Here is a 25,554-nt window from a genome sequence, read left to right as displayed (position 1 = left end):
AAAGTTGGCCAGGTGTGGTGGTGCATACCTGTGATCCTAGCTACTTGGGAGGCTGAGGCATGAGAACCCAGGAGGCGGAGGTTGCAGTGAGCCGAGATTGTGCCACTGCACTCCGGCCTGGGCAACATAGTGAGACCATTTCAAAAACAAAACAAAAACAAAAAAATCTCCTGTATCCCACAAATAGAATAATCATAGTTAAACTATTTACAAACTGATTTACAAACAAAATATCTTAAGCATTAATAGATAACAGGTTTTATTTTGTTTTTTAAATTTAAATTTAAATTTAAATTTAAATTAAAAAAAAATAGATAGGGTCTCCCTATGTTGCCCACACTGGCAATGGTCTCAAATTCCTGGTCTCGAGGGATTCTCCTGCCTCAGTCTCCCAAAGTGCTAGCATTACAGAAGTGAGCCATCACACCTAGCCAGGTTTTGATGTCAATTTTTAAAAATTTGGTCTATTATTCACTAACAGGTTGGTGATGAGATTGATAAAGACTACGAGTGCTGAGGTAGTAAGCAATCAAATAACAACGAACATTCTACAGTCAGATGACTGGAATGTGAATCCTAACTCCATCATTATCATTGTTACCCTAAACAAATCCTTTCACCTCTCTGAGCCTCTGCTTTCTTATCCATAAGGTAAAGATATTTCAAAAGTTTGTTTTGAGAATTAAATGAAATAATGCACATAAAACTCTCAGCACAGCACACAGTAAGTGCTCAATAAATGATAGCAACTAGTTTTACAAGTCTGGACTATGGTCAGAATTTAGAGCACATAAACACATTTCACTTGAAATAAGCTTAACACCGTTAACCTGAAATGATCTAACAGCTTTGAAAATTTTTTAACTATGATCTAATCACTTATGGAAATAAAAAGACAACAAAAACTGTGCTTTTTTTTTTTTTTTTTTCAGACGGAGTCTCACTCTGTCGCCCAGGCTGAAGTGCAGTGGTGTGATCTCAGCTCACTGCAACCTCCACCTCCAGGGTTCAAGCAATTCTCCTGCCTCAGCCTCCTGAGTAGCTGGGCTTACAGGCGCGCACCACCATGCCCAGCTAATTTCTGTATTTTTAGTAGATACAGGGTTTCAACAAGTTGCCCAGGATGGTCTCAATCTCCTGACCTTATGATCCTCACCCCTCAGCCTCCCAAAGTGTTGGGATTACAGGCGTGAGCCACCATGCCCAGCAAAACTGTGCTTAATCTACATGTACTCTAAGCAGGCAAATACACAGGATAAGTTCTGAACATTACATATCGAACTAATAAAAACAGTTAATAAGATGATAGGAGGTGCCTATGTGAAGGGGAACTTTCATCTTTTACTCTAAATACTTCCCTATTGCTTGACTTTTATTTTTTGAGACGGTCTCACTCTGTCACCCAGGCTGGAATGCAGTGGTGCAATCATAGCTTAGTGCGACCTTGACCACATGGGTTCAAGTGATCCTCCCAACTCGGCCTCCTGAGTAGCTAGGACTACAAGCACATGCCACCACACCCAGCTAATTTTCTTTTTCAAGTTCAGCCTGGGCAACATGATGTGATCCCATGACGGGGATCCTGGCCTCAAGTGATTGATTCTCCTGCCTTAGCCTCCCAAACTGCTAGGATTACAGGTGTGAGCCACCACACCTGGCCTGCTTGACTTATTATGAGAATGTATTCCTATTATTTGTATAACTAAAAAATAAGAAAAGCTTGAAAGTCTATATTGGAAAATCACTTCTGCTTGGCTCAACTAGAACAAGTCAGTAGTTATATATATCAATAAAACTGTAAGCCTGAAAGTATTGAGAAAATCTTAACACACAGTTTTGATGTGCTTAAATTTAAAATCCAACCCAAATTGTATATTTGACAAAAGATACAGTACTAATGACCAAACACTTCCATATTTTCAAGTGCCTATATAAGCTTTCATTTTTTTTTCTTTACATCTGTCAGCTACTCTCTTATAAAGTATGAAAAATGTACATGGCCAAATGAGTTTTTCCAAGGCTGTTTCATTCATTTGCATATATACCCAAAGCCAAATCAGTTTGCCTGAATGCAGGCCCAAGAAAAAATATTTTATTGCTAGGAGTAGTAGAGGTAAGTTTTAAAAAATGTTAGCTGACTCAGAGAAATAATTAACTTGAGTTATTTCAGTCTTTGAAAGTCTGTAATATGACAAGCAGTTTGGTTATACATCAAAAAGCAATAGCTTAGATTACCTTTCAAGAGAGCAAAAGACAGATTTTCATAATAATTGTTCAGTCTCTAAGAAGATAGATCAGAATAAATGTCTAACAGTTGGCTTTTATTTGTTGGGGTGGGGGGACTCCTATAGTTCTATTAGACAATCTTGTACAAATAACCTCTAAACATCAAACTCTTTTTGGACAAAAGGGAGCCAGACTGCAGCTGTTTTATTTACCTTCTAAGAGTGTTATATAGACAAAATGAAATAAGAAAGCACTCTGATTATTCTAATGCCTTCTAAAAAGTATTATTTTGTGTGAAAATTTAATAGCTCATATATATAATTTAATATCACCAATCACAAGATTATCTACAATCCCAAAACACTTAGCAAAATGTTTTGCATACTGTAAGGTCTCAATAAACAATGACTTATACAAAGACTACATATTGGTAATTGAGTCCATGATCTCAAATTGAGAACTAACTTGAATGACTTTCTGCCCTTTAATACTGCACAGGTTTGCAGAAACACAGACTGCTCCATTGTTCACATTTCCCTCATTCAAACATCTATACAGTGCCTATCCTCTTGTTCTCAAGAGTTCACATCTGATGGGGCAATAGTACATTTGCATCATAGTTGTTTTGTTGTTTATGTCCCATAATGAAATTATATACAGGCCAGGTGCAGTGGCTCACACCTGTAACCCCAGCACTTTGGGAGGCCAAGGCAGGTAGATTGCTTGAGGCCAGGAGTTCAAGACCAGCCTGGGCAATATGGCAAAACCCTGCCTCTACAAAAAATACAAAAATTAGCTTGGCATAGTGGCACATGCCTGTAGTCCCAGCTACTTGGGAGGTTGAAACAGGAGGATCACTCGAGCTCAGGACGAGAAGGTTGCAGTGAGCTGAGATCATGCCACTGCACTCCAGCCTGGATGACAGAGCAAGACTCTATCTCAAAAATAAAATTTTAAAAAATTTTTAAAAATTAAAAAATTACACACAAAGTTAAATGGGAGTATAGAGAAAGAAGCAATTAATTCTTCAGTTAAAGGGAGTCAGGAAACATTTCACATTGGAACTGAGCCTTAAGGGATGAAGGGAAGAGGTCATTCTGGAAGACAAAACAGCAAAAAAAAAAAAAAAAAGGCACTTGTTCTACAAACAGTGAACACTGTCATACAGCTAAGTACACAAAGTTTGGGGTGAAGAAAAAAACAGTAATAGAAGAGACAGATGAAAAAAAGAAAATGAGATATAGATTTTAATGCTAAAAATTAATGAGACAACGACAAAGATTTTTAAGCAAAGGTGTAAACTATTTATCTACCTATAGTGGCAGTAAGAAAAGAATGTACCCGAGAAGAGGAAAGAGTGTGGACTGTAAACTTAGAATGTTTCAGCCACTAATAAATACCACCATTTTTCTTGATTCAAGTAACTATCAAGTAACTGACATATATTAAAAATTAACCTCACAATCTTTTCACTTAAAACTCTAAATGACATTCTCTTCCCTATTTACCAAAAAGAATAAATACTAAGCTCTAACAGAAATATCACTTAAGAAAACCAGATAGGAGCCTGAAAGGGTAAAGAGTGAATTTAACCTAAGGAGTAATGTCAAAGAACTAAGTGGGAAAAAAATGTTTTAAGTATATACACCATCAATATTTTTAACAACTTGAAATCACAGATAAAATATTTTATCAGTTTCCCACTATTGGGAAAAGTAATATAGAAGGAAATGAACATGTGCTGTGAATATATAATCTGGCTTTCTATACATGTTCACATTAATGTGTCTTAAATACAATTTGTCAAATAAAAGACTTTCTCACAAACACCAGCACCCTTTAGTGACCTTTATACTTCTGTCAACAAAAAAACTTAGGTACCTGCTAAAACGAACATAGAAACAAAAAGTAAAGGAATGTATGACCTGCCATTCTCCCAAAAGCTGAGGCTAGGATCTTTGTGATCATGTTTAGATGTGTGGAGGAATAAAGAAGAAACAATCTTGGTTGTCGAATTCAAATGACTTCCTTGCAATGTCCTTGGAAAATGCAATATCATTCCTGCTTCTTCCTGCCACCCAAAACTCCTTTCCCTGACTGACGCTAACTATAGTCTATCCCCTAACCCCACTTTCTTTTTTTTTTTTAAGATAGGTCTCACTACGTCACCCAGGCTAGAGCAATCATTGTGCACTATAGCCTTGAACCCTTGGCCTAAGTAATCCTGCCTCATCCTCCCAAGGTGTAGGTGGGGCTAAGACATGATGCACCCCTGGCAAATATAAGTTTTTGAACTTTGTTTTTAGAGACAAATCCTTGCTATGATGCCCAGGCTGGAGTGTAGTGGCCTTTCACAGGTGCAATTTTAGCATACTACAGCCTCAAACTCCTGGCCTCAAGCAATCTGCCAACCTCAGCCTCCCAAGTAGCTGAGATTAATGGCATTTGCCTCTGTTTCTGGCCATTCTTCCTCTATTTAAAAGTCCTAAGGTCTAGCTTAAATTGCATTTCATCCAATAAACTGTTCCATCCATGAAACATGCCCTAAAATCTTCAGTTCACATAGGACCTTGCTCTTTGCTGAGTCCTAATGGGCAAGTTAATTCAATATTCTTACCTTTTCTCATTTTCTGGCATTTAATCATTTGCATTCCTACTGCTAACCCAGTCTAGGTCCTCACAAAATCACATCACATCTAAAGTGTTACAAAGCCTTAGAATAGCATAGTGGTTATGAGCTTGAGTTTAAATTTTAACTCTACTATTTAATAGCTATATGAACTCTCTGTGCCTCAATTTCCTCACAGGTTAATGTGGGAAAAAAAAGCGCCTCAAAGAATTATTTGAGGATTAAATAAGTATAAAGCACTTAGAACAGGGCAAGTGTTAGTTTGGAAGTGTTAGTTAAGCTGTTACCCACTTTTCCTCGCTCCATCCAATCCACTCTACATACTGCTATTGTATCACTCTTTTTTTTTTTGGAGATAGAGTCTAGCTGTCACCCAGGCTGGAGTACAACGATGCAATCTCCATTCACTGCAACCTCTGCCTCCTGGGTTCAAGCAATTTTCCTGCCTCAGCCTCTCAAGTAGCTGAGATTACAGGTTCGTGCCACCACGCTTGGCTAATTTTTGTAGTTTTAGTATAGATGGGTTTTCACCATGTTGGCCAGGCTGGTCTCAAACTCCTGACCTCAAGCAATTCATACTCCTCGGCCTTCCAAAGTGCTGGGATTACAGACGTGAACACCATGCCTGGCCCACTCTTTCTTAAATAGGGGTTTGGTATGTCAGTGGTCTGTTCAAAACTATCTTAGGCCTTCCATAACCCAAGGGTCCACATCCTTAGCTTGGTAAGCTAGGCACTTCACAACCTGGCACCACACTATCTATTCAGCTTCATTTATTCAACAACTACTTTATATAAGATAGTAGGAAAAACGTTCCTGTCTTCTAGAGTGTGAAAATTAATTACAAAGACAAGATACAAACAAGAATAGATGTTCACCCTTGGCTACTCTTCAAAGAATTCTCTAATCCAACAAAGTCAGTTTCCTCAGCATTTGAAAAATGCAAAGTTCTTTCAAAATTATCTGCTTTTGTTTTATTCTAGCCTCATCCCCCCAAAACAAATAAAAACAACCAAAAATACACCTTCTTTTTTTTAAACTTCCTATTGATTTACAAAGCTTTTCTTATCTATCCACCCCAATTTTAAAGTCAAATGTCATCATTCTTTTGAAATTGAAACTTATATAATGTCATCTATCTCAACTATTTTCAAAGTGTACAGTCACCCTCTCTATCCAATGTAAAAGCTCCTAGAAAGAAGGAATAACAAATTCTTACCAGTTTTTGTCATTTTCTCCCCCTTTACCACCATGCCCTTCACGAAAACAAATCATGATAGAACAGGTGCTCAAAAATATGCACTAGGCCAGGTGCAGTGGCTCACGCCTGTAATCCTAACACTTTGGGAGGCCGAGGCGAGTGGATTGCCTGAGCTCAGGAGTTCAGCCTGTGCAACATGGTAAAACCCCGTCTCTACTAAAATACAAAAAAGTAGCCAGGCATGGTAGCATGTGCCTATAATCCCAGCTACTTGGGAGGCTGAGACAGGAAAATCGCTTGAACCCAGGAGGCGGAGGTTGCAGTGAGCTAAGATGATGCCATTGCACTCTAGCCTGGGTGACAGAGCGAGACTCCATCTGAAAAAAAAAAATAGATGCACTAAGTTTAAATTAAAAGTGAAACTAGAAATAGACAACTACTACCACTAGTAAGTAAACTTCAGTGAGACTGGAAATAGACTGTGTCAACCACTAGCATGTTACTAGTACCCCAAGGTCTCCAATCAAATAGGGCCAGCCAAATCACAAGAGAACAGTCCACTCACTATCCCTTCTATGTAACCACTATATGGGTAGATCTGCTTGCTCAGTGGTACCTTGAGTCAACAGAGGGATTAATAACCATTCTAGGCTGAGCATGGTGGCTCACACTTGTAATCCTAGCAATTTAGGAGGCCAAGGATGGTGGATCACCTGAGGTCAAGAGTTCGAGACTAGTCTGGCCAACATGGTGAAACCTCCATCTCTACTAAAAATACAAAGAATTAGCCGGATATGGTGGCTAATGCCTGCTATTTGGGACGTTGAGGCAGGAGAATTGCTTGAACCTGGAGGGAGACGTTTCGGTGAGCTGAGACTACGCCACTGCACTCCAGCCTGGGCAACAGAGCAAGAGTCCATCTCAAAAAGAAAAGAAAACAAAACAAAACATTCTAATTTGAAGTGCTTGACTTCCAAAAAGGATGAAGGATAATACATAGGGCCAGCATCCAAGCAAGGCAATATCTAACTGCTACATCACTGAGAAGATGATTTGGGAAAGATTATGAAACTCTGCTTTGTACCAAACCTGTCACCCTTCAACATGCAGATTTAAGTATTACACAATAAGATATTCCATGAGCTTAGCATTAAAAAGTGTCACTTAGATTTCCACCTGCCTACATTTCACAGATATTCTAAAATGAACACGTATTATTTGTTTGTCGCCCAGGCTGGAGTGCAGTGGTACGATCTTGGCTTACTGCAACCTCTGCCTCCTGGGTTCAAGTGATTCTCCTGCCTCAGTCTCCTAAGTAGTGAGACTAGAAGTAGACAACTACTACCACTAGTAAGTAAACTTCAGTGAGACTGGAAATAGACTGTCAACCACTAGCATGTCACCAGCACCCCAAGTCCTCAAATCAAATAGGGCCATCCAAATCACAAGAGAACAGACCACTCACTATCCCTTCTATGTAACCACTATATGGGTAGATCTGCTTGCTCAGTGGTACCTTGAGTCAACAGAGGATTAATAACCATTCTAGGGATCACAGGCATGTGCCACCATGCCCACCTAATTTTTTTATTTTTAGTAGAGACAGGGTTTTACCATGTTAGGCAGGATGGTCTCGATCTTCTGACCTCATGATCTGCCTGCCTCGGCCTCCCAAAGTGCGGGGATTACAGACATGAGCCACCACGTCTGGCCTACTTCTTCCAACTTTTAATGAGCTTCCCATAATGGACAATGTATTATGCAACAGTGACCACAAAGTGAAAGTCATCCAAAGAACATATTACCCCAGTTTTCCACCTCCCAGGTAAACTGCCAATTTGGACAAAGTTATCAACTACATTAGTTTCAACTTTAAACATTTCTTCTGGCCGAATGCAGTGGCTCATGCCTGTAATCCTAGCACTTTGGGAGGCTGAGGCAGGTGGATCACCTGAGGCCAGGAGTTCAAGACCAGCCTGGCAAAACCCTGTCTCCACCAAAAATACAAAAATTAGGCGGGCATGGTGACGCATGCCTATAATCCCAGCTACTTGGGAAGCTGAGGCAGGAGAATGGCTTGAATCCAGAAGGCGGAGGTTACAGTGAGCTGAGACTGCACCAGTGCACTCCAGCCTTGGCAACAAAGCCAGACTCCGTCCCAAAAAAATAAAAATAAAAATAAAATTTCTTCTATATATGCCATCACATTAAAGAAAATAATTTCTCATTACCTTCCTAAGACTCCATAGCACTAGAGCAAATTGCAAAGTGTTGTCTAAATAATTTACTCTTCCCCACTAAACACCCTCTCTGCTAAGTACTGTGTGTTTAGTAAGAGCCAGGGACAGGGTGCTAGGTGATTTATATAATTACCTCCATTCTCAAAACAATAATTGGTACCATTATCATCTGCAGATGTTAAAAAAAAAAAAAAAACTTGCCTGAAGGGATTTTTTTTTTTCTTTAAGAGACAGGGTCTTGCTTTGTTGCCCAGGCTGGAGTTGAGTGCAGTGGCATAATCACAGCACTGCAACCTCAAACTCCTGGGCTCAAGCAACCCTCCTGCCTCAGCATCCCGAGTAACTAGGACTACAGACAATGCAAATTTCATACTAACAAGAACTATTTGGTCACATTGTAAGTTTTCTTTGGAACTGTGTCCCTCACAGTGTCTGGCATCTAACAGATGCTCAGTTAAAACCTTCTATCTGTCCAAACCAAAATTTTAAATAGTTAATTCCTAAAACAATTTGATGACATGGTAAGATCTGACAGAGTATATGCTCTAACTAGATTAAGTGGTATAATAACAAATAATTGGCCAGGTGAGATGGCTCATGCCTGTAATACCAGCACTTTGGGAGGCCAAGGAGGGCAGATCCTGAGGTCAGGAGTTTGAGACCAGCCTGGCTAACATGGTGAAACCCCGTCTCTACTAAAAATACAAAAATTTTCCAGGTGTGATGGCGTGCGCCTGTAATCCCAGCTACTTGGGAGGCTGAGGCAGGAGAATCACTTGAAACAGGAAGGCAGAGGTTGCAGTGAGCCAAGATTGCGCTATTGCACTCCAGCCTGGGTGAAAGAGTGAAACTCCGTCTCAAAAAAAAATAAAAATAATAAACAATTACATCTATACCTAAAGTAGTGGCCTCATAGCCTGCGTGTTATTTTAGCTAATAAAGCAGAAGGGGGAAAAAGTGAAAATGGCAGAAATAAACCATATCTACCCGTCAAAGATAAGGTTTTCTAAAGAACAAATCTCATAGCCGGGCGTGGTGACTTACACCTTTAATCCCAGCCCTTTGGGAGGCCATGGCAGACGGATCACTTGAGGTCAGGAGTTTGAGATCAGCCTGGCCAACATGGTGAAACCCAGTATCTACTAAAAATACAAAAATTAGCTGGGCATAGTGGCACATGCCTATAATCCCAGCTATTCAGGAGGCTAAGACAGGAGAATCACTTGAACCCAGGAGCCAGAGGCTGCAGTGAGCCAAGATCATGCCATTGCACTCCAGCCTGGGCAACAGAGTGAGATTTCATCTCAAAAAAAAAAAAAAAAAAAATTAACATATCATCTCAAATCATGAAACAGTCACTACTGATCTATTCTTAGCTATCTCAAAATAACCTATTGTGAGAGTTTTAGTACAGCCATGGAAAGCACTGTGCATGAAATCACTATTTGTCAAATAAGTACAAGAAAAAATCTGAGTCCCCTTTGAGTGTTTAATCAAAGAAAGTGCATTTGCAGGAGGGGGTGTGGAAAAAAAAAAGAAACTGTATTTGCAGAGTACGTACTGTGAGCAAACCTGCTGTCTGATTAGTGTAGACCTGTTGCCCAAGGGACATAAAATGGCAAAAATGTAAAAGCTGGTTGAATTAAGGCACTACCTAGTATGAAACTGATGTTTGAATTCAACTGCTGGAAAAATGATGTCTATGAATATTCATTTTAAAGAATTATGAGAGCCAGGTGTCGTGGCACACACCTGTAATCCCAGCACTTTGGGAGGCTGAGGTGGGGGGATCAACTGAGGTCAGGAGTTCAAGACCAGCCTGGCCAACATGGTGAAACCCTGTCTCTACTAAAAATACAAAATTAGCTGTGCATGGTGGCATACGCCTGTAATCCCAGCTACTTGGGAAGCTGAGGCAGGAGAATCACTTGAACCTGGAAGGCAGAGGTTGCAGTGAGCTGAGATAGTGCCACTGCACTCCAGCCTGGGTGACAACAGCAAAAACTCTGTCTCAAAAAAAAAAAGATTACAAGTAAAAATCTGTCAAAAAAAAAAAAAAAATATATATATATATATATATATATATCAAGTAATCTATGAAGTATTTTAGGCACCCTAACTTCAGCTTGAGGGAAGGAGGCAAGGGTCTGTTCCACAGGTAAATGAGGAACTGGTGTTATACAGAAAAGTTAACATACTCTTCAGTTCTCATGCTACACACACAATATAGATATTATGCAGCACACAGCACTTAGACAATCTTTTCCTCCTTTCTTTAAAAAATAATAAAATATTTCCTTAAATCAGTAGCTGCTGAAGTATAATTTTTTTCTCTTCCTTTTGAGGCTCAGGTTTCTTTCATTTCAAAACATATTCCTGAAGACTTAAGTTCTTCCTTTAAGAAAGATTTAATTATTTAACTCAGAAAGAAGGGGCAAAAAGTCAGGAGGTGAAACCTGAGACAGTCCTATTAGTCTTACATAACTTAAAGTTGGAACTGATTCAGTAGCTCAGCTAAAAACCTGAGGTTTAGGCACAAAGATGAGCTCTTTAGTATACTCTCCACAAACATAAATAGTTTTTAAAAATGGAAATGATCTTAATTTTTTTCTTCATTTCTCAAAATAAAAGCACATACAGGCCGGGCGCGGTGGCTCAAGCCTGTAATCCTAGCACTTTGGGAGGCCGAGGCGGGTGGATCACGAGGTCAAGAGATCGAGACCATCCTGGTCAACATGGTGAAACCCCGTCTCTACTAAAAATACAAAAAATTAGCTGGGCATGGTGGCGCGTGCCTGTAATCCCAGCTACTTAGGAGGCTGAGGCAGGAGAATTGCCTGAACCCAGGAGGCGGAGGTTGCGGTGAGCCGAGATCACGCCATTGCACTCCAGCCTGGGTAACGAGCGAAACTCCGTCTCAAAAAAAAAAAAAAAGCACATACATGTATAGTAAATTACGATACTAACATAAAAATGCTAAAATGGTTATGCTTAAAATGAAAAGCAGTGAATTCATCCTATCACATTTAAGTAACACTATAATTGACAGACTAGGGTGTAATTTCAGAAAATAAGTTCACTTCCTAACACTAACTTTTGAATAGCACCTCTGTAGGTATGCAATATGTACTTAATAAGTGCCGCAGGGAACATCAAAAAGTGATTTTCAAACGCAATATACGTATGTTCATACAACTTGTAAAAAAAAATTCTCAAAATACAACAGTTCTCATGCTTGATTAAATTAGCTTTGATTATTGCAAATGATTCCTTCAAGAGCAAGAACGTAGCAAACCTTTCAAAAATCTTAGGTTTACACCAGCAATTGTCCTTACTTAGAAAGGTCCTGGTTCAACCTGGAAACCATCATTCTCAGCAAACTGACACAAGAACACAAAACCAAACACCACATGTTCTCACTCATAGGAGGGTGTTGAACAAGGAGAACACATGGACACAGGGAGGGGAGCACTATACACGGGGGTCTGTTGCGGGGGAGTGGGGGGGACAGCGGGGGGGGGGGAGTTGGGGAGGGATAGCATGGGGAGAAATGCCAGATATGGGTGAGGGGGAGGGAGGCAGCAAATCACACTGCCATGAATGCACCTATGCAACAACTTTGCATGTTTTTCACATGTACCCCAAAACCTAAAATGCAATAAAAAAATAAATAAATAAATAAATAAAAACGAAGGTGAAAAAAAAACAAAAAACAAAAAACAAAAAAAAAAAGAAAGGTCCTGATCTGAACTCAACTAAAGCTATGTGTTAACTACATTTCACCACAAAGACACTTGAGCCCCGGGGTAATAATGGCCACGGATTCCCCGAATTGCTTTGAGAACTGCTGCTTTCTTAATAAGGGGCTGAACTGTGAATTCACCTTTCTCAACAGACTGAAAGCAAGACGCCAAGTTTCACAATCTAGTTTGGGATTTCTCTGGGAATGACCACGTTATCAAGATGCCACAGCCCTCCTGAGGCTTTTAATTACAATACCTTCTCTGTTTTCCATTCAACTACCTCAATCAAATTTCCACTAGAATCAGGCACACAAACAGTTGATTCCTGGCTTTGCGCAAAGCCTCCTGTGGATGCAAAGCTTGGGATCCTGCATGCGTCAGGCCTCTCAGAGAGGGCAAAGTAGGAGGAAAAAAGTTCGTTAAACAATGCCGTTGGACAATGTGGTGGTGACATTACCTTGCCCGTCTTGTGATCAAACCAGACGAGAGCGTGGTTCCTTGACAGCACTTTGCAATCAAAAGTGGCATTATTCTGCGCTGGTCGACAGCGGGCCACTGAGCGGCCGATTTTGATGGGCTCGTCCAGGTAGACATGACGCTCCTGAAACGGGTGCGAGTTCGGGCGGCAAGTGAAGATGGCCAAGGCTGACGGCATCGAGGATAGGCTGGGGGTGTCTCTCCTACCAGGGACAAAGAGGAGTTCCTCCGGATCCGGACTGCCCTTCACAAGCCTATACCCCTATCCCACCCAAAATTTTAAATTAAAACAAACTGCACATTGTCTACGCATAACCAGTGAACATCAACAACTCTTCACTTGGGTGGGAAGACAAGCCAGCGCAAGCCCCATCGCCTCCTTCAAAATCCAGCAGTGCCCTGACCACAAAAAGTCCCCAAATGGCAGCTTTCAGTCCATCTTCCTCTCTGGGAAGAAACGGCTCAAACATCGGGCAGCTTCGGCCAAGAAAACTCCTGGAACACAGTTTGGGGACTGGAGGTAACCAAGCAGATGAGTCACACGCCAGTTCTTGTGTTTGGTTTGAGATCGCGGCCGCTTTTCCCCCTCGGTGGCGGAAACGCTGCAGCACTGCAGCATGAAGGAAGGGTCGGTTCGGCGCGGCCAGGAAAGTCCTTTCGGGCCGAAGGAAGGTGTGGCCGGGCACCTCCGAGCAGCCACCGCCCGTCCTCGCCCGGAGTGGAGGGCGAGAGGTGACGGAGGCGGAGGGGCTCTAGACGGCCGGCGGGACAGTCTGCATCGCCCCTGCTGCGCGGAGGCCGCCCCGGGAAGGGGGACGCGGTCCCCGGCGTGGCGAAGCAGCAGTGCCTGGGGTCCTCAGCGCGAGGCGTGGGGGCCGGCGGGGCGCGAGCAGTGGCCAAGTCGGGACTCCCGGGCACCTGGCGGGCGTCCCCGCGACCAGGGCGGGGACCCGGCTCCGCAGGCCGGTGCGGACCGAGCAAGGCGCGACACCGGGAGGCTCGGGTTCTCAGGCGGCAGGAAGTTGGTCCCCGGACGCCTGGGCTCCTGGTCACCGCTCAGCACATAGGCCGCCTCCCCTTAGGGTCGCCCCCACGAGGGTCGCATCTCAGGGACAGCAGCCGCAGCTCCCGGAGGACGAGAAGGTGGGGGAGGGAGACTGGCCCGGAGATTGGGGAGAGGCCTGGAGGCCCCGGGCTGGGTCCGCCGCAGCCTCCACCGATCACTGCCGATGGAGCAAGCTCAAGCTGAGCCCGACGAGGCAGGAAACTTTCCGACCTGGTGGGGAAAATATTAAAACAAACAGCCGTCAGGCGCCTCAGCCCGCCCGCCTCAGCCCTCGCCCCCTCCAGCCAGACCCCCGCCAGCTCCCACCGCTAGGCGCGACCTCCGCCGACCTCTCCACAAGCGGGCTGCGAGGATTTGGAGCCAGGACGCCATGACGGGTCCTACCTCCCTAGCCGCCACCGCCGCCTCAGCTTACCTTGCCAGCGCCGGCCGCCATAGTGACTCTGACTGAAACCTACCGGGTACACCGCCACGGGAACGCGCACCCTTCAAGGGCCCTCCTACCCCCTCTCCCGCGCCGTAGTCCAGGAATGTCACGTGAACGACGCCACGGAAGCCGTGTTGGTCGAGGGCAGAAAAACGGGCAAGCTAATTTCTAACGAGCCTCCAGGAGCCATCTTATTTAAGGGCTGGAAGCTTCAAACCTCGGGACAGCCACAACGACCATTTTGGTTAAGGGCAAGAACAATTTGCGCGGTAGAAGGTTTTCGAAACAAACCGTGCCACCTTCTTATTTTATCTGCTTGGCAAGGAGATGCCAACTTTTGCTAAATTTTATTCGCTTTAATCCTCGATGAAAATACTAGTGAGCAAAAAACAGAGCCAGCCAAAGGAGATGTTCATAAGCAGCCATCTTAGCTGTGGGCAACAGAGTCGCCAGCAGCCACCTTAAGTGTGAGCAGCCAAATTCCCGCAAGTCTTAGGATGTGCACCTAACAGAAGGACCATCCTCCCCTCTGCTAAATTCTTCAGTGTGTTTTCTTCCCGGAAAAAAAACTCTTAGTTCCCGCATTACGCTTCGAATGACAGCCCTTCTCACTGGACCTAGTATGTGCCCCAGGACTCCTACGCGGATTCTTCCACAGAAGGAGCATTCAGAAAGTTTGAAATCATGCTGCTTCCAAAGAGAGATTGAACAATTTCCAAAATGAAGAAAGCAGGTATTGCCCCCACTTACAATATCAAGATGAGGAGTCATTGGTCTAAAGAAAAAAGACTGCAAAAGCTAAATGAAACGTCAAGAAAAGATAGTGAGGAGTCTTACTCATTTAGAGTCAAAGGTGACTTCATTCTTCAGATTCCTGCAACAACAGGCTCCACCACTGTGTGACCGTAAGCAAGTTTCTAAACTTCTTCAAGCCTCTTTTTTCTCATCGATGACATGGAGATAATAGCTAATTCACTTGTGGTGGTGAGACTTAAAAGTGTTAACCCATGTTGTTCAATAAAGAGTAGCAATTATTCATTTAAATACTTATATATAGACAGTTTGGCCCCCTAGGTTTTTGATGGGCCCTGGGGACCCACAGGTGAACCAAACTTTAATTCCAGCCTTCTGAGAGCATAACAGTATGGTGGGTTAGAGATGGGGTTAGGGAGTGACAAACATAAAATCGATATAATCAGGGCTAAGATAGAGGCAGGCACTAGCTGCTAAAGGGGTCAGGGATGGTCTGGGCGACGTAACTGAATTGAATGAAGGAAGATAGGAAAACCACAATACATATGGTATTCGCTGAATGGTTTCATAAATTTCCACGAACACGGACAGCAAAGAAAGAAAGGAGGCTACTTGAAGCAGTACACCAATGTGCAGGCACATAATGAGGTTAAATAAGTATTTGGTCCATGAATGAAAATTACAGACTGTTATTATTAGAGAATAAAGTAGGAAGGGCACAAAGTGAGTCTGGAAAGAATAGGCATTATATTTTAAAGACGTCATATTCGTTTTTCAGGCTCTTCATCAATTCAACAAATACGTGTCAAGCTACTACTGTGTTCCAGATATGCTGTTGTGGAGAAAAACAAGGGTATGTTGGAAAGCTTTCTTATGAGAGGATGAAAAGTTTTCACTTCTGGTAATTTTTAGGCTGTTATGAAATAAGGTAAGATAGGACCCTCCACAGATCCCTAGTGAGTTTTTTGCATGAATAGCAAGTCATTTATGCATTCTTTCATGCATTCATTCTATAAATATTTAATTGAATGCCCACTTCGAAATAGATATTTTGAAAGGTCCTGGAAATACAATAATGAAGAAACAAAAAGACTCCCTCGAGTTGCTTAATTTAGGTGATGACACAGTAAGATACTTGCTGTAATGGAGTATGGTCAAGAGTAATGGAATCGTGGCAGAGTAGTTTAAACTGAAACTTGAAAGGAGTAGGCTAGCTAGTCTGATGCTACTGGGATAAAGAAATTTTAAGCCAAGAAACAATCACCAACAAAGGTCTAGAGACTTGAGAGAACAGGACTTTAAGGGAATTCTAAGTAGGTTTGTAACACCAGCACATAAGGGATAAGGGAAAGCAGGAGGAGGAAGAGTGACAGAAGTGTGGTTTGAGTTGCTGAAGGATTGTAGGCAATGCATCAGACTTCAGAACATTTCCATCTTCCCCTTAGAAAGTCAAAGAGAAGTAATGAAAGTCAAAGTGTTGGAATCAGACATGGCATACTTTTACCAGCACCATAAATGGTAAATTATTTAGCTTCTCTAAATGTTAGCTTCCTCATTTGAAAAAAAGTAGGTATCTACTGCACTTGACTAGTCTTTTTTTAAAAAAAGGAAAAGGAAAAAAGTAAACAATACAGAGTCTTCTTAGGATTAAATAAAATAATAGAATACAAAATTCCAACCATGATGCCTGAGAAATAGTAGATACTCAGAGAATGTTAATATTTATCATTATTGCTACAGAAAAAATTCCCCCAGCCTTCCACATATAGTAAGGAGCAAGTTGTTTTATCTCTAATTTATATACAGAGAAACTTAATCGTATATATGGAAACAAAAAAGTCTGCTGATACTCAGTTCTACTATAATAGCTCTTAAAATTAATGTTAAGCAGAATGGACTTTCTTCTGCAAGAAAAGCTGGGACTGTTATACCATGTCAGGATAAAGAATCCTACCAAGCTACACAGGGTGCTAGAAATGCCAAAATGGCATTGAAGGCGTTCTTCACCCACTGGTATTCAGCAGGCACAGAAAAGGCTTAAATTAAGAAATCTCATACATGAGATACTTTGAATTCTAAGTCATGTGGGTGTTCCTCTCTACGATTCTGTATCCACGCAAAATTTGTATTAAATAAAAAGCATATCATGTTTTGAGAAATTGGGAATGGAAATGTTTCCTGATTTTGTAGCTCTCTCCCTTTTTAAGTTTTTGCCTTTTTATAGTCTGATGAGTATTGCCACTGCTATGATCCAAGCCACTTTTCAATCTTAGAAAAGTAAAGAGAGAATTGTAAAATTATCATCCTAGTACAATCAAAGATGAGCAATTATTAGCATTTCTGATGTGTAGGAGACAACTCTGTAAACTCAACTAATATGCAACCCTCTCTAATTGATAATGATCTATTTGGACTTTAACCAATGACATACACATGGGATGTAATAAATTATAGAACACTTGCGTAACTGTTTCAGCAGAGTATCTGTATTGCAAATATAGGGAAGCAAACCAATTAAGAGAAAGCTGGGAGTACCCAAAGTCCAAAATTGAGAGTATATAGTATTTTTAATAGCACACACTGGCTTATTACAACTGAAGTTAGATCCTCTTCCCACTAAGGAAAGCTCTCTTCATCAGGGAGATTCTGATGAGTGGAAATACCCTGTCATTTCCCAGGTGCCCAGGATGGAGTGGCCCAGACATTCCAGAGGCACTGCTCATCTGTTTTTGGCTTCCTGGTTATTCAGGAAATAAAAGAAAAATAACTACCTGAAGACAAATGAAGACATTTAAATTCATTTAGCAATATTTTTCTGTGAATGTAAAAAGAGATAACCAGAATATTGTAACTCCAGAAAGGATCATAGACAATAAATCCAGCTTCCTCCTTTTACAGGCAAGGAAATTGAGGCTCAGAGAAGGAACTTTATTGATTGTATATTTACCATGTGATTAGCATTTTCCTCATAACATCTCTGTGTGTTAAGTTTTTTATTTTGTTTTGTTTTGTTTTGTTTTGAGACAGAGTCTCGCTCTATCACCCAGGCTGGAATGCAATGGTGCGATCTCAGCTCACTGCAACCTCCACGTCTCTGGGTTCAAGCGATTCTCCTGCCTCAGCCTCCCAAGCAGCTGGGACTACAGGCACCTGCCACCACGCCCAGCTAATTTTTGTGTTTTTAGTAGAGACAAGGTTTCACCATATTGGCCAGGCTGGTCTCGAACTCCTGACTTTGTGATCCACCCACCTCAGCCTCCCAAAGTGCTGGGATTACAGGCGTGAGCCACCATGCCTGGCCGTGTGTTAAGTATTAAGCTTATTTTACAGTCAAAGAAACTAAGGACCAGGCACAAACATTAAGAAAAAGATTAAGAATCTTAATCTTTGAGTGACTGAACATAAGTCACTATGCTAGATCCAAAGTACATGCTGGGTTTTTTCTTTCTAAAAATTATCTTTATTTATTTATTTATTTATTTATTTTTGACAGGATCTTGCTCTGTCACCCAGGCTGGAGTGCAATAATACAATCATAGCTTACTGTAGCTTCATCCTCCCGGGCCCGAGCAATCCTTCCCATCTCAGCCTCCTGAGTAGCTGGGTCCACAGGCATGTGCCACTGCCATACCCAGCTAATTTATTTATTTTTAAATTATTGTTATTATTATTTGGTATATCTTGGATCTCCTGTGTTTCTTAGGCTGGTCTCGAACTCCTGGGCTCAAGTGATCCTCCTGCCCAGTCTCCCATAGTGCTGGGATTACAGGCATGAGCCACCATGCCAGCCCCAAATGATTTTTTTTGATTGATAAAAGAAATACATGCTCATTGCATATATTCAGGTAAGAGGAAATAAGGAAAGTAAAAGTCCTTTCTAGCCACATCACAAATACCTAGTCTAGTGCTACTGTTAACAATTGGTTAGCTGTATTCTTCCAGATGCCACTCTAAGCCACATGAGGCATGCCCTTTTAAAAATACCACATTTATTAAAAATGGGAAAGTCAACACTAAGGGTCTTATTCTTAAAAGTGATAAATAATTTATATCAATTGCAAAAGGCCTGTATTGGGGCAGGGGGAAGAAGAAGGGAAGAAATTATGCTTATTTTTTGTCACTCTTGTGTAAGTCCCCTTTTGATTACTGGAACTATCCCCTTGTTTTTTTATAACTAAATTAAGAATGTTACTTGGAATGTAGCAAATGCTTAAGAGTAAAAGGGCTGGGTCAGAAAGCCCCATGAGGTATTTTCTTTTTGAATTTTTATTGGTATATCTGAATTTGTTTCCACATAACTTAGTTACCAAGTAAAATGGCAAGTAAAATAAAAGTTACCAAGTAAAATATCAAGACTCTATATATGATGGCCTTGCTCATCGAATATATTTTATAATTCCCTACAAGTGTTGCACATAAAAATATTTTTAAAATACATACTTTATTGTAAAACAACTATGATATTTTGGCCTGGCATGGTGGCTCACATCTGATTCCAGCGCTTTGGAAGGCCAAAGCAGGAGGATCACCTGAGGTCAGGAGTTCAAGACTAATCTGGCCAACATAATGAAACCCTGTCTCTACTAAAAATACAAAAATCAGCTGGGTGTGGTGGTGCACACCTGTAATTCCAGCTATTCAGGAGGCTGAGGAGGAGAATTGATTGAACCTGGGAGGTGGGGGTTGCAGTGAGCTGAGATTTCACCATTATACTCCAGCCTGGGTGACACAGCAGGACTCTGTCTCAAAAAGAAAAAGAAAAAAAAAAAGATAGAAAGAAAATTATGATATTTTGAATAATTATCTTTGAATGTAGTTGTTTGTGTTTCCTTTTAATAAACTCCATTTGAGCTTTTGTTTCAGAAAAATGCCTTGTTGTTACAGTAGGATATTGTCACATATCAGCATCTCACTAAATGCCTATGTTTTAGAAAACTAATACATTTCTTAAGGTTCTTTGGTCTTAAGGATTCCTCAGAAGACAGGTTGAAATGGGATGAAGAGACCTATACAGGGAAGTGTCTCTGGAGTGCCTGCTCCTCCTGCACCCCCACTCCCCCAAGCATGTCAAGTATACAAGTATACAAGGCTAGGAGGAGGAGGTCTCAATGTGGATTTGTTTTTTTTGTTTTTTTGTTTTTTGTTTTTTTTTTTTAAAGAAAGAAAGAGAAAGAGAAAGGGGGAGAGAGAACAGGAGTCTTGCTCTATTGCCCAGGCTGGAATGCAATCTAAAAATAGGTATTAAAAACCTCTTTTATGCCGATAATTGTGATTAACAGCGGAGACAGGAAGGAATAAGGGAAGAAAATAACAAACAAACAGCCAACCAATATTTCATTTAAGTCTGTGAAATGCTATGCAAATGCTGAAGAGTGATTTACTTCCAATTATGTGGTCACTTTCAAAATAGGTGTAATGTGATACTGAGAAAAATGTATGTTCTGTGGACCTGGGGTGAGTAATTCTATAAATATTCACTGAGTTGACTTGTTCCAGGTCTGAGTTCTAATCATAGATGTCCCTGTTAATTTTCTATCTCATTGATCCGTCGAATATTATCAATGTGGTGTCAAAGTCTCCCGCTATTATTGTGCGGGAGTCCAAGTCTCTTTATAAGTCATTAAGAACTTGTCTTATGTATCTGGGTGCTCCAATATTGGGTGCATATATATTTATGATCATTGACTCCTGTTGTTGCATTGATCCTTTTATCATTATGTAATGTCCTTCTTTGTTTCTTTTAGTCTTTGTTACTATTAAAGTCTATTTTGTCAGAGACAAAAGTTACAACTCCTGATTTTTTTTTTTTTCTCTCCGTTTGATTGGTGAGTCTTCCTCCAATCCTTTGTTTTGAGTTTTTGTGTGTCCTTGCTTATGAGATGGATCTGGATACAGCGTACCAATGGGTTTTGACTTTTTATTCAATTTCCCTGTCTGTGTCTTTGATTGGGGCATTTAATCCATTTAAATTTAGGATTAATATTGAGATTTGTGAGTTTAATATTGTCATTTAATGCTATCTGGCTATTTTGCCCATTAGTTGATATAGATTCTTCATTATGGAGATACTCTTTACCTTTTGGTAAGTTTTTGGGATGACTGATACTGGTTGTTCCTTTCTGTGTGTAATGCTTCTTTCAGAAGCTCTTGTAAAGCAGGCCTGGTGGTGATGAAATCTCTGAGTGCTTGCTTGTTCATGAAAAATTTTATTTTTCCTTCATTTATGAAGCTTAGTTTCGCTGGATATGAGATTCTGAGTTGAAAATTCTTTTCTTTGAGGATATTGAATATTGACCCCCCACTCTGTTCTGGCTGTAGGGTTTCTGCTGAGAGATCTGCTGTGAGTCTGATAGGCTTCCCTTTATGGGTAACCTGACCTTTCTCTCTAGCTGCCCTTAGAATTTTCTCCTTTATTTCAACCCTGGTGAATCTAACGATTATGTGTCTTGGGGTTGCTCTACTTGAGGAATATCTTTGTGGTGTTCTCTGTATTACCTGGAGTTGAGTATTGTCCTGCCTTACTAAGTTAGGAAAGTTTTCCTGAAAGTTTTCCTGAAGAATATTTTCCAGCTTGGATTCATTCTCTTCATGACATTCAGGTACACCTATCAAACGTAAATTAGGTCTTTTCACATAGTCCCATATTTCTTGGAGGCTTTGCTCATTCCTTTTTACTCTTTCTTCTCTAATCTTGTCTTCTAATTTCATTTCATTTCATTAAGTTGGTCTTCGACCTCTGATATCCTTTCTTCCGCTTGATCAATTCGACTGTTAAAACCTGTGCATACTTCGCAGAGTTCTCATATTGTATTCTTCAGTTCCATTAATTCACTTATATTCCTCTCTAAATTGTCTATTCTTGTTAGGATTTCATCAAACCTTTTCTCAAGGTTCTTAGTTTCTTTACGTTGGGCTAGAACATGTTCTTTTAACTCACAGAAGTTTCTTATTATCCACCTTCTGAAGCCTAATTCTGTTAATGGAACACACTCGTTCTCCATCAGGCCTTGTTCCTGTTGATGAGGAACTGTGATCCCCTGTAGAGGGAGAGGCATTCTGATTTTGGGTATTCTCAGCCTTTTTAAGCTGGTTTCTTCCCATCATTGTAAATTTATCCACCTGTCATCTTTGTAATTGCTGACTTTCAAATTAGGTCTCTGAGTGGACGTCCAACTTGTTGATTCTCAGCGCCGGAATCTGAGCAACCCACTGCGCCAGCTAAAACAGTGGCATTAAGATTCTTGGTGCTTTTCTGCCCGGGAATCTCCGGTCTGGCTTCCCTCTTGAGTCCCTTTTTCAATCAGCTGAATGGGCGACTCTGTCTTCCTGGAGCTCCAAACATTGACCAGAAGGGGACCCAGTCCTGTTTACTCTGCACTGAGAACCGCCGTGCCAAGGCACTGGCAAAACCGCCACACCGGCCACAAGAGTCGCGCTGGCAACCCATGGGGTTCCTCTGCTGGGAGTTTCCTGGTCCATGAGCAACAAAAATTCGTCTGAAAGTGTGCCATCCTCTCGTTCTCTGCGCTTTCACTGGGAGCTACAATCCTAAGCTGCTAGTAATCGGCCATCTTGGATCTCTCTCCCCGATTTGTTTTTTGTTTTTTGGTTTTTTTTTTTAGACAAAGACTCGCTCTGTCACCCAGGCTGGAGTGCAGTGGCACAATCTCAGCTCACTGCAACCTCTGCCTGTCAGGTTCAAGCGATTCTCCTGCCTCAGCCTTCCGACCAAGTAGCTGGGATTACAGGCATGCACCACCACGCCCAGCTAATTTTTTTTTTGTATTTTAGTAGAGAAGGGATTTCACCATGTTGGCCAGGCTGGTCTGTTCTCCTGACCTAAAGTGATCCGCCCACCTCTGCCTTCCAAAGTGCTGGGATTACAGGCGTGAGCCACCTAACCTGGCCAATCATCTGTGGATTCTTCACTGGGCTTTATAGAGAGCTGGTTTCATAAGTGTATGACCTTTACATAGGGCCCCACTTGGAAGGACTATACCTGGATATACTCTACTGTCTTGAAATTCTCGATAAATTTTGAACAGATTTCTGATTTTCATTTGCACTGGACCCCTCAAATTATATAGCTGTTGCCAGGTGTGGTGGCTCATGCCTGCAATCCCAACATTCTGATGGTGTGAGCCACCATGCCAACACCTCAGAGTCTGAGGAGGGCAGATCACCTGGGGTCAGGAGTTCAAGACCAGCCTGGCCAACATGGTGAAATCCTGTCTCTACTAAAAATGCAAAATTAGCTGGGCATGGTTGCTCACACCTGTAATCCCAGCTACTCAGGAGGCTGGGACAGGAGAATCACTTGAACCCAGGATGCAGAGGTTGCAGTGAGCCAAGATCTCGCCATTGCACTCCAGCCCAGGGGACAAAAGCAAAACTTCGTCTAAAAAAAAAAAATATATATATATATATATATATACAGCTGTTTCTGCCTTGAACATATGGCTAGGGAACCCAGTCTCTTCTGTACAATATAGCATGTTAACAACCATGACACGTGAAATGCTGTAGGAGAAATTCATGGGCTGTTGACACTGAAAACACATCTGTAGAGAAACGAGATGCTTTAAGTTCAATCAGAGGTCCATCTCCCCATTTCCTGGTATTGAATTCTATTATAACTTGGGATCAGAGGCAAAGATGGTGGCAGAAGAAAACTTGACTTTTTGTAACTTCTCACTCTAGCTTAGACTCTGAAGTTAGTTTCAAAGACGATAATGAGGATAATATTGAATCGGCCAGGCGTGGTGGCTCACGCCTGTAATCCCAGCACTTTGGGAGGGCAAGGTGGGTGGATCACCTGAGGTCAGGAGTGAGACCAGCCTGGCCAACGTGGTGAAACCCTGTCTTAAAAAAAAAAAAAAAAAAAAAGAATATTGAATCAATGTAGAATCTGTGTCCACCAAAATTGTTCATTTCTTATATTTTCTCAAACTTTTTATTATTAAAAAACTTCAAATGTACAGAAATATTGAAATAAAATTACAGTGAACATACACACAGAGCTCCTTGATTCTAACTCGTAAACCATTTGTCGTATTTGACTTATCTATGTGTTTTCTGAACTTTTTGACAGTAAATTGCAGAAATAAATCAGCGTGCCTTTACTACTAGAAACATTTTCCTAAGTAACCAAAATATGTAGAGTAGTGGTGACTTTTTTTGAGACAGAGTCTTGCTCTATCACCCAGGCTGGAGTGCAGTGACAAGATCATGGCTAACTGGATCCTTGACCCCCTGGGCTCAAGGGACTCTCCCATCTCAGCCTCCTGAGTAGCTGGGATTACACTACCACACCCGGATGCACTACCACACTCAGCTAATTAAAAAAAAAAAATTTGTATGTAGAAACAGGGTCTTGCCATATTGCCCAGGCTGGTCTCAAACTTGTGGACTCAAGTGATCCTCTGGCCTTGGCCTCCCAAAGTGCTGGGAGTACAGGTGTGAGTTACTGTGCCCCGCCTGATTATGCATTTATGGAGATATTTTTCCTGGGAATAGATTCATACTACACTCTCTGAATGTCTGTTGGAGGCATCAAAGTGTTCTTGCGTATGTGTGAGTTCCTAGAAGTCAGGAACAGATTGTCAGGAAAGACAATAAGTGGTATCTTCACTTCCTGCTGGCAGCAGGCCCTAGAGTCAATCAGGCAGGGAGCCCCCTGTGATGCTGTGTTCAAGTCAGATTGTATTTCATCACTCTACCAACCAGATGGATCAGTTTAGGGGCAATAGAATTAAATTAACCACTGACTAAAGCAGTGCCCCTTTGCTGGAGACATTTCTAAAAGCTACAACTAACAGAAGAGCTGCTCTGCTTTTCCAGGAATGGTCACTTCTGGGAGTGTGAAACAGGGTGTCTTAGTTAGACTGAGCAGCGGAGCCATAAGTCTACAAGGCATTGCCACACTAAGCATTAGGGAAGGCTATACCCAGGGCCAACTTTTTTCTATGCAGTTCAAGTCACAGTTCCATTTGAGCAAGTGTTGCTGACAGCAAAATTTTTTCAAGTCAGCTGTTATTGATTAGGGTCCTGTGTTTGCAAGCAACAGAAACTGGCCAACCTAAGCCTATGGGAATTACTGGAAAGACATAGGGTGGCTCCAAGAATGAAAAGAAATGCTAAAGAAGCAAGTCACAGAGAAGCAGAGCTAATGAGTAGCAAGAGCCATTAAACAACCTCTTCAGGGCACCACCTTTAGGAGTCAACTCACCCTTTCTCAATCTTTAAGTCCCTTTCAAGATTCAAACACCCCAGCTGATTGACCTAGGTTGCCTTACATGCCCATTCCATGGCCAGAAAGGGGTTAGGGGTGGGGGATGGGAACTTTGAAGGACAGTTCCACTAACTCTGTATCCAATGGAAAAGAGATGATTTCCTAAAGCTGTTGCCAAAAGGAAGGGGAAGGATAGCTGGGCGGGCAAAAACAGTAGATATCTATGCATCAGCTTTTTTTTTTTTTTTTTTGACAAAGTCTCGCTCTGTCACCCAGGCTGGAGTGCAGTGGTGTGATCTTAGCTCAGTGCAACCTCCGCCTCCTGGGTTCAAGCAATTCTGCCTCAGCCTCCTCAGTAGCTGGGACTACAGGCGCGCCAGCACGCCTGGCTAATTTTTGTAGAGACAGGGTTTCCTCATGTTGGCCAGGCTGATCTCAAACTCCTGACCTCAGGTGATCTACCCGCCTCAGCCTCCCATAGTGTTGGGATTACAGGCATGAGCCACCGTACCCAACCCACACTGAAGTATTAAGCAATACAGAGTATTAATGATACTTGCA

The 25,554-nt window shown here is 41.7% G+C and overlaps 2 protein-coding genes across 39 annotated transcripts in view; one reads left to right on the top strand and one right to left on the bottom strand.

Moving 5' to 3' along the window:
* SLMAP (sarcolemma associated protein) overlaps positions 1–14,085 on the bottom strand; it is a 181,898-nt gene extending 167,813 nt beyond the window's left edge. For 19 of the 37 annotated variants that reach the window (XM_064367241.1, XM_012462777.3, XM_064367249.1 and 16 more), the window contains exons 1-2: positions 13,998–14,085; positions 12,497–13,792 (exon numbers count right to left, since the gene is read on the bottom strand). In XM_064367241.1, coding sequence (XP_064223311.1) covers positions 12,497–12,694 — 198 coding nt within the window. In that variant the 5' untranslated portion in view covers positions 12,695–13,792; positions 13,998–14,085. Of the gene's footprint in view, positions 1–12,496; positions 13,793–13,997 lie in introns of those variants that run through there. The other 18 variants (XM_012462778.3, XM_012462776.3, XM_012462789.3 and 15 more) reach the window with 5 other exon arrangements.
* Positions 14,086–14,444: 359 nt separating this feature from the next.
* DENND6A (DENN domain containing 6A) overlaps positions 14,445–25,554 on the top strand; it is a 141,108-nt gene continuing 129,998 nt past the window's right edge. The window contains exons 1-2 of one of the 2 annotated variants that reach the window (XM_012462775.3): positions 14,445–14,914; positions 15,541–15,615. In XM_012462775.3, coding sequence (XP_012318198.2) covers positions 15,592–15,615 — 24 coding nt within the window. In that variant the 5' untranslated portion in view covers positions 14,445–14,914; positions 15,541–15,591. Of the gene's footprint in view, positions 14,915–15,540; positions 15,616–25,554 lie in introns of those variants that run through there. The other variant, XM_064367225.1, reaches the window with a different exon arrangement.

The sequence above is a fragment of the Aotus nancymaae genome, unplaced genomic scaffold (assembly GCF_030222135.1).
Source record: "Aotus nancymaae isolate 86718 unplaced genomic scaffold, 86718_ANA_hifiasm-v0.15.2.pri h1tg000067l, whole genome shotgun sequence".
NCBI classification, from domain to species: Eukaryota; Metazoa; Chordata; class Mammalia; order Primates; family Aotidae; genus Aotus; species Aotus nancymaae.
The sequence above is the reverse complement of the archived record's forward strand: the minus strand, read 5'-3'. Positions and strand labels throughout refer to the sequence as shown.